The 14,458-nt window shown below is 35.0% G+C and overlaps 1 protein-coding gene across 1 annotated transcript; it reads right to left on the reverse strand.

Moving 5' to 3' along the window:
* Positions 1-7,441: 7,441 nt before the first annotated feature.
* On the reverse strand, positions 7,442-10,502 carry LOC110859750 (esterase E4). The gene is made up of 7 exons (XM_022108732.2): positions 10,283-10,502; positions 10,069-10,203; positions 9,896-10,000; positions 8,855-9,464; positions 8,469-8,795; positions 7,844-8,006; positions 7,442-7,767 (listed from the first exon to the last, which is right to left on the reverse strand). Exons 1-7 carry the CDS (start codon positions 10,454-10,456, stop codon positions 7,611-7,613), a joined length of 1,671 nt encoding a protein of 556 aa, XP_021964424.1. The 5' UTR covers positions 10,457-10,502; the 3' UTR covers positions 7,442-7,610.
* Between the last annotated feature and the right edge of the window lie 3,956 nt (positions 10,503-14,458).

Consider the following 14,458-nt stretch of genomic DNA (forward strand, 5'->3'; position numbering starts at 1 on the left):
TAGTGTGCTTGCTAGTCGAAGGAGTTTTGTTCAGGAGTGCGGTGTTCAAATTGGACTACGATGATGATTCCCAAGAGGTGAGATAACTTAATTTAATATGATTAATTGCCTTGCGTGAACATAAATTCATCGTATTTAAGACCGTCCAAAAAGGATATATCACACGATACATGATATTTCCTTTAGTTTTGGGGGAAACTGCGATTCAAATATTGACAGGAATATGTCGCCTTTGCAAGTCACGTAAAGTAATATATATTTTAGAACGAGATATCTTACAAACATGATACAAAGTTTAAAATTACACAATTTACACCGAAAATGGATAAAATTGTTAACAGAAAGATCCAAAACATTTAAATGCAAAGACTCAAAATGCCACTATATTCAACTTTTGGATGGATAAAATCTTTTGGAAGTCGTTCAGGAAAGATTCTCTTCAGCTGAATCCATTTGATCTAAAAGATGCATATAAATATGCTGACGAAAACTGGGAAGGAGAAAGTATGGTGGAATCGCTGGCAAGGTATATATGCAGTAATATGCACATATGCACATACATATTTATTAGCATACCAATTATACATATAATACAATAATATTAATATATATATTAATATAATATTAATACAATATAATACATACCATTATTTGGTATGTATTATCGTGGAAGACTAGATTTGATCCTATTTAAATTATGCAATATTTCATATCATATTTGCCAACCATTTCAAATGCAAATTACACAATAATCTTCTTTCCCCTACCGAAAATATGACACAATCTCTGCCCTTAGGCATTGCACAGCTTTACGTAAGACCAGCATAATTTATATACATAAATAACCCTTCCCGAATTTTCATTTTAGTAACCCTAGCTCAAAGGTAACTGTGATACAACAGTTCTGGCTTAATTTCCGGAAGCAATTTGTAATCTCAGGTTTCCAACGAATTTTACAAGAATTATTGGCATTCGTGGCGCCAGAAATATTGCGGTGAGTTAACAAACGCTAAATCAATCGACCACCCAGAAATGTTTAAATTACAAAAAAAGATGTTTCCATAGAATTATGGTTATTCATTTTACGGAAACAAAATCTGAATCAACATGGAAGGATTACTTCTACGTTTTTGCATTAATCCTCTCCTTAGTGACGAGAAACATTTTGGGACTATTTTATTGGAAAAATGTTACCTCAATAGCAATAAAATTCAGATCTATGCTACATTCCATCCTAATTCAAAAATCTGTGCGAATCAGCTCATCGGAATCCGTTGGTATGCAATAAATTCGTGGAGCTGACTAAAACCTATACAATAATTTCACCTTAATGTCACCCTGGTAATTTTTAGGCTCTACCAAAAGCACATTGCTCAATATTATGGGGGCCGATTCACAAAAGTTATGCGACATAATTCCATTATTACACACTTTGTGGATTGCCCCTATTCAAACAGTAGTTGCTACATATCTTCTCTACAATCTGCTTGGAAACGCCGCATTTGCTGGTCTAGCCACGATCATTGTCCTGATTTGCGTAACCTTTGTTTTGACGAGACAGCTAAAATTGTTGCAAATAAACCAAATGAAAGCAAAGGATGCAAGGCTGAAAATTGTATCGGAAATAATCCAAAATTTAAAGGTAAATTTTTTAGCTATAATAATTGTGCCTTTATTCTAGCTCACATAAAAAATTATAGATTATTAAACTGCACGCGTGGAATGAAGCATTTCTGAAGAAAATCGGACTAGCTCGAGTACCAGAACTGGATTCATTATGGAGTAGCCTTACCAGGTTGGCGTGCATGGTGACCTCATTCACGTTTGCCCCTGTGGTTGTCCTGCTTGTTGTTCTCGTCACGAAATCATTGCTCGACGAGGAAGCGATCTCTGCAGAAACGATGTTCTCAGCACTATCGATCATAAATATTATTACAGTGCCGTTATTGACGTAAGACGACATATCGTAACATTTTTTACCAAAAATGGCGAAATTTATTTCATACACAGAATTCCTTCCCTGGCTATGCTGTTCTCTCAAACATCAGTTAGCATAAAAAGAATAAATAAGTTTCTCAACTTGGAAGAATTTCAGTTGCCCAAAGCGTATCTAAAATCTGATAAGATTTCAAGTGGTAAGGTTGCATACTTAAAATCATGAATTGTGTTTTTTAATCATGCAATAAATTCACTCATTTACGTAGATCAGAGTTCAATCCAATTTAAAAACACATATCTCTCATGGAATAACAAAAATTCAACTCTAAGAAATATACACTTTACAATTCCAACTGGATCACTTGTCGCAATTGGTGAATATTTGGCTATTAACTAATTGTAAGCTGAGCCCAATTGCTATTATTCTGTATTTTTTAGTTGGCGAAACTGGGTCAGGAAAATCTTCCCTTTTACAGGCTATATTAGGGAATATGTTCATTACCAAAGGTCAAATTTGTGTTAACGTATGGGCATTTTTCTAAAAAAAAGTCGCTTTAACATCCAAAGTATAAAATATGACTAATTTCAGGGAAACATTGGCTACGTTTCAGAAACAGCTTGGACGCGAAAGACCACTATAAAGGAAAACATTTTACTCCACAAACAACTCGACAAGCAGTTATATCTCGACGTTATAAATGCATGCGAACTTGACACTGACTTATCTTGTTTACCCATGCGTGATGACACAATTGTCACAGATAACGGTGGCAATCTGTCTGGAGGTCAGAGGCAGAGAATCGCATTAGCTCGTGCGGCATATTGTAAATCAGACATTTACGTAATGGATCAGCCCCTCAGTGCACTTGATGCAAACACTGCTACGAAAATTTACAGGAAGCTATTAAGCCAGGAGGGCATTCTAAGAACGAAAACTAGAATCATTGTAACGGATTATGAGGAATTGATTGCAGATGCAGATGTTATAATACACTTAGAAAATGGAGCTGTAAAATATGTCGCACCTAGTGTGTGCAAAACAATGCGTATGATATCAAACCGTTGTGATGATAATTTGGATAGTAATGTGCCCTCCACGAACGAAATTTTTCATAATTTCGAAAATAATATTTCCGAGAACAGAATCGGATTTGATGACCAATTTAAGAACGTTAAGAAATCAATGTATGTCAGAGAAGGGGGAACAAAATACTTAATATTGGGAGCAACATTAGTCTTCTGTTCAGTCGGTAATACAAAATAAAATAAAATTTAAGTTTATTACATTTTATTACCATTAAAATTATTATTGCAAATGCCATCAGGAGTATACACATTTTCCAATGTATGGTTATCAATTTGGAGCGCACAAGATGATGTTAATCAGATAAAATCAGCAACGACGAACATTACAATTTATGGCGCAATGGGAATAGCTCAAGGTAAATATGTATGTATTTTTTACGAACTAATCTACAAGAAAGACCAGCAATTTAAAATTATTCAAACATTTTTATAATTTCCATTTCAGCAATATTATTACTTCTCGGTTGTCTATTTATGTACAAATTATCGCTCAACGCATCTAGGAAGCTACATGAAATTTTAGCTTTAAAAATTCTGAATGGGAGGATAACGTTTTTAAATAAAATTGGCATCGGATCAGTATTAAATGTGGTATCTAAAGATGTCGATATCTTGGAGTCAAGCTTTCCACAAAATCTGCAAGGGACCTTGCTTAACTTCCTTCTTCTTTTAAGCGCAATTTTTACAACGTGTTACGCTACTCCAATTTTCTTAGTATTTGTGGCTCCACTTGCTCTATTGTATTACTTTCTTCAGGTTTCAATTTTATTTTATTTAAATTCTGTGCAATATTATAAACGCCATTAACAAAAATTGTCTAACATGCAGAGATTTTATGTCGTGACATCAACCAATCTGAGAAGAAATGAATCACTAACAAGAACCCCGCTTTACAGCCTTGTCGTGGAAACGCTTTCGGGATTATGTTCCATTAGAGCTTTTGAAATTGTGGATGAAACCATAAGAGAAATTCAGGCATCCCTTTTAGAAAATAACAAAGCTTTCTTTCTGTACATGACGGGAACTTTGTGAGTTTTACAAGTTTTTGTAGTTCATTTAATCCTTTGATTAAGTAGTTCATTCATCTTTCTTGTTTTAATAGATGGATTAAAGCCAGACTAGACATGCTAGGAACATTAATAGTCTTGGGAACTTGTATATTTGCCGTCATCTCGAAAGACAATTTAAGCCCGGCTGTGATCGCCTTATCGCTATCTTCAGCCCTGCAGATAACACAACTGTTGAATTACTTTGTTAAATTAACGACGGATTTCGAGTCTAACATTGTTGCTGTGGAGAGAGTAGTAAATTTGACTTCAATTCCTCAAGTAAAAACTGCTAACTAAAACCGTTAATTTCCGAAATTGCTGTATATGTACATATCTTTCATCATTATGTATGACAAATGTGAAAATATCAGGAAGCGCTGAATGATGTTTATCCCGAAGTTAATGAATCATGGCCTGAAACTGGGGAATTAAAACTTACGGATTTACAAGTCCATTATGAAGAAAATCCACAGCCAGTTCTGCAAATTAATAACTGTGAGATCAGACACAAAGAAAAGGTACAACTGTCATTTTCATATACAGTATGTAACTTATTCAATGCTATTCTTTTCAAATTCAATTCAAATTCAATTTTCTCAAAAGCAGATATGTGTAGATACTTCAAAATTATTTCGAAATCATTTAGTAACTATTTAATACGTATTGGACTACAGATTTAAAAAATTTTGAAAAAATTTAGATAATAATATAAGTGGCATACTGTATATTAATACAAAAACCTTATAAATGAGAGAGAACATTAGAATAATTTATATTTTATTCTAGATTGGAGTTGGTGAGGAAATCCCATTTATATAAACACTATGGAACACATTTTACATTATTTGATTCCATGGGTTTGGTGTTAAAGTTGGGAGAACCGGAGCTGGTAAGTCGTCCCTCTTAATGACCATTTTCCGTCTAATGGAACCTACCAGTGGAAATATAATTTTCTCAGGACAAAACATTGCACAAATTCCTCTTCATTATTTAAGATCCAAAATTGCAATTGTTCCCCAGGTAATAAATCAACAACTTTTATAGATAAGTAGCAGTTTCTGGGATATTCTATCAATTTTTTTTACTAAAGGAGTCCACATTCTTTGCTGATACGCTACGATATAATCTTGATCCGATGGGATGTTACAGTGATAATGAGATATGGAGTGCGTTGGATATTGTTAATTTGAAACAATATGTATCTAACATTCCACATGGTTTGTACTTCCAAATGACGCCCGATGACACGAAGATAACGTAATATAGATAAATACTTAGTTCTTACTATAGAAAATTAAATTTTTAACCGATTATTACTTTCACAGGTCCGGCTACAAACAATTGTTATGTTTAACTCGAGCCATTCTTAAGAAGCCAAAATTTTTAGTTTTGGACGAAGTGACGGCTAATTGTGACAAGAATATTGAGGATCTCATTCAAAAAATTGTGAAAGAACAATTTAAGGAGTCTACCGTCTTACTTGTTGCACATCGTATTAAAACGTTACTCGAATGTGACAGGTTATACTCTGTTTGATAAATATTAAATAGTAAAACTCATGTTTGAGGGCATTATGCATAATTTATGTTCGATTTTTTAGGGTCATGGTGCTCAGAAATGGTCAGATTAAGGAATTCGACACTGTTAACAACCTGCTCAATTTAAAATCGGATTTTTATGAAATGGCTAAATCTGATGGATGCATTCGATTTAAGTAGATCAATACTTACTTATAAGAACGTGTATGTATAATCCTACTCGAATTATCGGAGTAATAAAGTGGCTGGTAAAATGTGAATACAACTTTCCAGTTTCTCAACTTTGAAATAAACAAAAATAAAGTATTTTGTATTCGTTCGTACCCTTGTTTCCGGTTATTGTTCAGACCCTGAGTTTTTTATTTAAAATTTATTTGCATATGTATGTAAAGTGTCAGTTAGATAAATCTAGTTGTTACTGACTGATGTGATGTGTGTGTGTCATGTTGATTATGTACGTGGGTGTTTTATTATTGATTTTCAAAAGGTATGTTCCGCACTGTTTCTGACCAAACTTTTGATGAAATAACAAACTTCAAATACATGTAGGATGCTGTGATTTTTTTCAGTTCTATAGGTTAACATTATCACTAGCAATAACTCATCAAAATTTACCTCGAAAATATGCCAAAATTTACGACTTGATTTTATTATCATCAGAAAACCGTTTCCCCCTGATGTCTTTCTTTAAGTTTCGAAACGAATAATAATCACCAGGGGTCATGTCTGGACTGTACAGGAGGTGGTTTATCTAGGTGAAGCGATTTCCGTCTGCAGCAGCCCTCGCAAAATGCCAGGTATGAGGTGGGGCTTTGGCGTGCTAAAAATGCACCAACTCTTTTTTTTGACCCCACGTTTTTCTTCAACCAGAGCACACAACTCCTTCGGGATTCCTGCATAGGCTGCCCCATTTATCATAGTATTTTTACCAATAAATGTTATAAGGAATGGACCTTTGATATCCTTGAAAATGGGAATCATCAATTTTTTGGCAGGTTTTTGCACTTTTGCTTTCATGGGCTGGGGCGACCCCCCGTGCTTCCATTGTATGAATTATTATTTGGTCTCCGGGTCATAATAGTAAACCCAAGTATCATATCCAACTATTAAAATATGAATCAGGTTCCAGGTTTCATTTGAAAGGGCAAAACTTTCATTCCAAAAGTCGATTCGATCCTGTTTTTGAGATGCCGAAAGCAATTTTAGTACACAACGGGAGGAAGCCATTTTCATACCGAAGTCTTCAGTTAACATGGAACAAATTGTTAGTTTTGGAACACCCATCTCATCTGCTAAATAGGACAGTTTCAATCGCGGATCTCTCATTATTGGTTCCTCTAGTTTCCGGAGCCTTTCTGTGGGAGAAACAGATTTTGGGCGTCCTAGCGGCTTTTTGTCCGAGACCTCTTTTCGCCATCATTTGAAATTATTGACCCAATTGAATTTGTGTTTTGTGTTTAGCAGTTTTCATTGTAAATTTTAAGCATACGATCATAAATCTGCGACACCGATTACCCCTCCAGCGTTAAAAATTAAATTACACTACGATATTTAATTTGCAAATCTGACATTTTTTCTGTCGAGGTAAAGTTTGATGATTGATTGCTAGTGTTAATGTTAACCTAAAGATCTGAAAAAAATCACAGGATCCTAAATGTATCCGAAGTTTGTTATTTCGTCAAAATTCTGGCCAGAAACAATGCGGAATATACCTTTTGAAAATCAATAATAAAACACCTACGTATACAGAGGTACCACCTGGTATCGACCTTATCACCAAATTTTTTAGAGTATTTAATATGAAAAATAATACAATAAAATATTATATAATTCTGATGATGAAGCATGTTTTATTATTTTTTAAGAATTTTGAACAATTTGTTCTACTTATCCCAATTTTTTCAAGTTTACATATTTATAATTTTCATGATCTAAAGCTTTAATAGAATAAACATGGTTGAAGACCCTGAACTTAAGACGTCCACTTGCCCCCCATTTCCTATAACTTTAAACCATCCCAAAACTCATCAAGTTCTTTCCACTCTGCTGGAACCTGTTTTAAATCATTGGTGTCCCCAATCTCAAAATATTTCGACCCATAAAAATTGTCACCACTTATCGGCTCCCAGTTTGACCATGGAGAAGTTTGCAAATTTCTGTAATAAATTATAAAAATTTAATTAAATTCAATGCTTTAATTACTAGTAAATACTAATCTCATTCTCATCTTACCCCTCTCTTGCAAAATTCACCCAGGTCTTAACCATATCCTTGGAAACATTAACTTCCTCTGCACGCGCCGAAATATTTGGGAGCAAAGCGGAAAACATACCCTCAAGTTTAAACACGTATGCAATGTCTTCCCCATGCGACGGTTTTTTGGTAGTGGCGCCATCTACAGAAACAAGATGCCAGGATATTTTTAAGATTTTCAAAAGTAATATCCCTCAAGCTATAAGTTAATATAGGGCTCAATCAAAAATCGTCCAAATCAGCACATTTATGCATTTCTTGGATCGGGGAATTTATTTTAAAATTCTGGACAAATAATTTGTCGAGCAGGTCGTTCCCATAAAAAACGCAAATTTTTATCGTTTTTGAAGAGGGATTTCAAGTTTATGATGCTTTAAGAAAAATCTGAATGCATAGATACTGGCTTATCTTATCTGTAATTTTAAAAAACACTCGCCGCAATTCTTCTAATATACTTAAATATGTAATTTCTGACCAAAAATTTGTTGTCAAGAATTTTAAAATGAATTCCCAGAGCCGAGAAATGATTATGTGTACATGTGCTAATTTTGACGATTTTGGTGACTGATCGAGTCCTGAGTACATACATTAACCATTTACGTACCTTCGACAAGATAACTAAACATTGGAATATCCATGCCGAGCGGTTTGTATGGCACCATTCTCGTAAAATTGTAGATATAAACGGGAACATGGTGGGAAAGTAATTCAGCCTGAACTCTAAATGGGTGGATCCACTGCCTTTCACTCGCCACGTGTTCCAATTCCCATAAACTCTCATTTGTGATCCCACCATTGGGAAAAAATTTCTTTTTGATGGAAACCATTGCCTCGGCTGGATCCTCCGCTTGGTTGGAAACTTCCATAAGCCTCAATCCAATCCTGCCCCATTGGGAATTCAATTTATGGGTTATATCGTGCGATTTGATAACTAAAATTTCAAAAAGGAAATAAGAATTCTGATAAAGTTAATTACTTAAAAATGCATACTTGATGAAGCAGCGGCGTAAGATTCCCATCCGATCAGACCCATAATTACGGGAACTTTATTAAACCTCCCAGATTTGAGGAGATCCAAAGGATTTTCTTTAAGGTACACGTTGGGGTCATTGCTGCCATCCGAATAGGTTTCTAAACTTGGCATTGTAAGCCCAGTGTCTGGGCGCAGACCAAAATCATCCATTTTGAGACTACTTTTGCCCAAAAGGTAGGGATCGATTCGTTGGAGACATTCCACCATGTATTCTTTATTGCTGGTTGGGCAATTATTGTCCTGCGCCAATTTCACGGCCTGATCCACACCACGCCCCCAATTTGCCGAGATGAAGGTCTGGACTGCCGTGCCGGACTGGGAGATGGCCGAGTGAAACAAGCCTTTCGCCATGGGACTGGTGACATGAAGGGAGACAGAGATGGCGCCCGCACTCTCGCCAAAAATTGTGACCCTGTCCTTATTTCCCCCAAAGTTTTCAATATTTTCCTGAATCCATTGAAGTCCTAAGACTTGATCCTTAAGGCCTTGGTTCCCTCGGGCGGAAGCTACCCCGGCATTTAGAAATCCTAAGGGACCCAACCTGTAGTTTATTAGGACGAGGACAACCTATTTTTCAAGTAAAGTTTTTTTAGTTGCAAATCGTTGAACGTTGGACTCGATGACTATTCACAATATCGTAAAAATCAACAAATTGTTAATCATTACTGTGCTCTGGGAATTTATTTTAAAATTCTGGACGACAAATTTGTAGTCGGTAAATAGATTGGCGTTGTTTTCTTTTATAAATTTAAGTCAACAAGTTACGGTGAGTTCTAATTTTTCTGATTTCTACCCCTTAAACTTGAGATCTCATTCAAAAGTCGTAAAAACCTGGAGTGTAAATTCTTTTAAGTTGACAACGACTTGCTTTACAAATGTATCATCTAGAATGTAAAATAAATTTCCAGACCCTAGAAATTATTAAAAATGTGCTTATTTTTTTGGAAATGAGTCTTCGAGTGCCTATTTAATCTCAAATCAACCAATTAATTATTTACATCCTCATCCATAAAATACTCTGGGCCGTAATCCTTCGTGCTTCCGATGAAAAATCCTCCTCCATAAATCCACACGAGAACTGGCATTTTCTCAGATGCTGTAAGCTAACAAAATAAATAAATTTATTTATTTTTGCCAATTAAATTTTCCAAGAAATTAAAAAAATGCTCACTTTTGGTGTGTAAACATCCAATTTTAAACAATCCTCGACGCCATTAGGAGCCGAAAATATACCGACATCCATGCACCCTTTGTAGCTCAAAGTAGCGTCAAAAATTCCACTCCAATTTCCGGCAGGTTTTGGAATCTGGAATAAAAGTAAAAATTATTTGTATAAATAATAAAAAATTATCCGCGCATCTTCTGATTTTATTTTATATTTTTACATTAAATCTCTTCTCCACTTTGCCAAAGGGTATCCCTTTAAATCCATAATAGTCCTTGGCTGACCGTGATTTTGCTTGGAAACCTTTGACCACACCTTGAGAAAGAGTGACACTTTCGCCAAATACGCTGTTGGCAAAATAAATTGCCAAAATTAGGACAGTTTTAGGAATCATGTTACATTTAGCGAGTGTATTGACGGACTGAGGAGATGGGATTGATTTGTTTCATTTATATAGAACAACGAGACGTGGCAAACAATATTTAAAAGATGTGGATAAAACATAATGTAGGTACATTTGTATGTATGTACATATGAACATACATACGTACAATGCGTGTTGGATTATTATAATAGCCTTGAGCTTGAACTTAAAATTTGTCTGTCATGGATTAAATGATGAAATCTTGCAGATACATCAAAATAAATTGGCACTGAAATACATATGCTTTAAACAAGCTGTTTATTCATAGCTGTACTTCAATTAGGTTCTATTTAGCAAAATACACTCTTAAAAATAGTGTTGCCCTTTTGAAAATTAAATGGATTTTAAACTCTAAGTTAAGTAAAATATATGTACAAAATCTAGACTAAACTTTTATCTGGCGGAATTTTTTTGACATATTTTCATTATTTTTTCTTTGCAGAAATTCACTTCCATGCCAGAATTCTAGTTTCTAACACACATAACATAAGGATTTCATTAAGAAATTGCATACATACTACACTCTTAGCAAAATGGTATTGAATCATAACCCACCGGAGTGCATGACTTATCGGCACGGCATTACATTACCATGTGGTAATAGATGTACACATGTACACCCCAGTATAGAAAGTACACCGTTGTGGTGAAGAAAGCTGGTGTACGGAAATTTGGGTATGGAAATTTTGGTCTCGGAAATTTGGGTACGGAAATTTGGGTATAAGGAAATATGGGTATCGGAAGTTTCGGTCTGCAGAAATTTTGGTCTCGGAAATATGGGTAGCGGTTAGGGTTGCCGCGGGTAACGGGTCGGGTACCCGTTACCCGCATACCCGCACGATTTTTGCGGGTACCCGTTATCTGCGGGTAGCGACAACTACCCGCACGGGTAACGGGTAGTTCAGTTTTTATTCTATTTTGGCCATAAATTGGCTAACAAACAAAGTTACAAGCTTCTCAGGCCTTAATTACAATTACAGAAGCATGATTTTATTATATATTCAGTTCAACATTCGTCATTGGCAGCAACAAGCCTTTATAGTGAGTGTCTGCTCGGAAGCGACAGAAGATACGGCAGCCTCAAATAGTTTTTACGACCAGAAAATGCGGAGAAATTATTGTTTCTCAAGCAGATATAAATTGTCTGCTCTAAAATACGTGCACAAATTTTATTTGCATTTGTGCGTATTTTTGTAAAACTGAGAATATTTTAATTTGTGCAGATGAAAAACTTCAATCGGATTGAAGGCTAAAATTTTATTTGCAGAAGATTTTTCAATGAAAACTTCATTGAGATCAGAATTTCAGAAATTAAACTAACATTGGAACTGACTGATTTTTTCAACTTGATTTTTTCAAGCCACACCAAGAGTGTCTAGCGAGTTATGTCAAAACGTCAAGCTAAAAATTATGGATCACGTTATACTTTCCCTTCTGTTGACTGGTCACTTTGAAGAAAAATATTGACTGCAAGGTTAAATTTTTAGGTAAATATTTGCCATCTTTTTCTTCGGACAAAAACTTTGAACTCTTCACTCGGAGTGCAGCACTCCTCCAATAGTTTTCTTTAAACGGATCATTCAACGGAAAAATAAGTGTTATGCAATTCCTAATTTTTGGCCTAATTTTTGAATTTTTGATATAAGCGGCTAAGCAACCCTGTGTAGCTTGAAAAACGTTCCATTATAAGCCAGAAAGTTTGGTTTCAGAAACAAATACCTAGTTACACCAACATACCAAATTTTGTCATGCTTTACTTGCATAGCATTATCTCAAACTACATATCAACCAAACTGAGCAAATAATTGATTACATCAAATTTATTCTGAACGTTGGTCGGTTTTTAGCTTAATTCCCAAAACGGGTAGCGGGTAACGGGTACCCGTGCGGGTACGGGTAGCAGTGCTGCGGGTAGCGGGTCGGGTAACGGGTAGCATTTTCGCTATCCGCGGCAACCCTAGTAGCGGTATATTTGGGTATGCAGAATTTTAGGTATGGGAAATTTGGGTACGACAAAAAATACTTTTCAACAATTGATCTTCGGATGGAAATGTGGTGGCCCTTAAAATGGCCGTTGGTTGTGCGGTAACTAGTACATATACCAAGTCAAAACCATATTGACATTGAATACATGCCTGTGTATATTTCAATGGTTTGAATTTCACCACGGTCACTATTTTAGACCTTCAAACTGTCCTGGGCGTAAAATTCCTGTGGGCGTCAAAAAAATCGTACACGTTCGTATGATAGCTCATTTTTTTCGTGAGGCCTTGCCGCGTCCAATACAAATTATTGGAAAGTCGAAAAAAAATTATCCATGGAGTTTTATTTTTGGCATATCATTTTGAATCTTTAAAAAACTGACCTTTTATCTGTTTGTGACGTTTAAAAATCGACGACGCGGAAATTGTCCGTATATTAACCGGAATTTTAGAAATTGTGGGATCATATCGAAAAAAAAAATTTGTCGCTGCATCTACAATTTTGTTACATATTGTAACTCATGTAATTACTTTGTAAATAATCGACCCTTTTTGTGGGCCACCACATTTTCCGAAGAGCAATTGTGAAAAGAATTTTTTTGTCATACCCAAATTTCCCATACCTAAAATTCTGCATACCCAAATATACTGCTACCCATATTTCCGAGACCAAAATTTCTGCAGACCAAAACTTCTGATACCCATATTTCCTTATACCCAAATTTCCGTACCCAAATTTCCGAGACCAAAATTTCCATATCCAAATTTCCGGGAATCAAGAAAGCTTACCCCTCAGAATCAAACTACTTATCACCAACTCGGGGAGACGTTGTTACCAAATCAATACCGTCACGGAGTGTATATGTATGTACAAATATGATTTCACCACATTTTTAACAGTGCATCTGCCATGTAACCTTTGGAGAAATTTGTCTCGGTGAAGGCCACTGTTTTTTCATATGAACAAATATTCTATCTGTAGTTGCCATCTATTTAGATACATATGTATGTACATACATACATATGTACACTTTTAAGGAACTGATATTAAATCATTACTGGTCTGACGACATTTACATATGTATGTATGCATACATGTATCAGTTGAAAATGAATTGAGGATGAGTTGAGACTCTCAACTTGAGGCAGAAATGCACAACAAAGTTGCATTTTTTATTCCTACATACATTGCATGCAAAATATGTATCGCGTTTGCAGATGCCTACCTTCAACGCCAGGCTCGGATTGTTGGTTCGATACGAATCGCATTGAACTAACAGTTTTTTAGGGCTTATGCAATGCCCTCCCACTCCCAGGATTATTTATAACAAATAATTTTCTATATTAAATGTAAATTAATAAGTAAATTACAAGATTTTTTGCACTTGGGGTGTTTCTTAGGGAATAATTTGGTACTACATATTTATCTATGTAATATAGATTGAGCCATTTTATATCTTTAACTTTTTAAAAGATTCATTCACACCCGACTTGAAGAATTGACAGTTAACTTTGAAAATGTACTGTTTGTTAAATATGTGGGTGGAATTATGTGCACAGTTTTTACACATAAAACATTCATAAAGTTTACATATGCATAAAAGTCTCAAATTACTGAAATAAAGGTTTGTAGTTTTTTGAGTTTTTGAAATTATTGAAATTTTGAGTTGCTGAAAAAAACTGCATACATAATTTCATCCACATATTTACAACATGTTTTCAAAGTTCAAAATTAAGTCAAACTGAATAAATAAACATGCCAGGATAAACTGACAAACATGGGGTGTATCAAATTTATGTATCCCCAAGCAACACTACAAGTGTAAAAAATTGAACAAAATTTGCATACAAGTAAATTTTGTATAAATTCGAGTGTGTTAATGGAAAATAGTGGTGCTCTTTAGGATGACAATTTATTACTTGGTACTGCATTGTCTCTTCGATTCTTCACACCCTGGATAATTTTCAAGAATATTTTAACTAGTTGTGG

This window comes from Folsomia candida, unplaced genomic scaffold (assembly GCF_002217175.1).
Source record: "Folsomia candida strain VU population unplaced genomic scaffold, ASM221717v1 Fcan01_Sc001, whole genome shotgun sequence".
Taxonomy (NCBI): Eukaryota; Metazoa; Arthropoda; class Collembola; order Entomobryomorpha; family Isotomidae; genus Folsomia; species Folsomia candida.

Excerpts from the sequence above, each read along its gene's own strand:
- LOC110859750 (XM_022108732.2), bottom strand. The coding sequence starts at position 10,456 with ATGATTCCTAAAACTGTCCTAATTTTGGCAATTTATTTTGCCAACAGC. Across the intron at positions 10,204-10,282 it reads AAGTGGAGAAGAGATTTAAT|ATTCCAAAACCTGCCGGAAA; the intron begins GTAAAAATATAA and ends CTTTTATTCCAG. Across the intron at positions 10,001-10,068 it reads TGGATGTTTACACACCAAAA|CTTACAGCATCTGAGAAAAT; the intron begins GTGAGCATTTTT and ends TTATTTTGTTAG.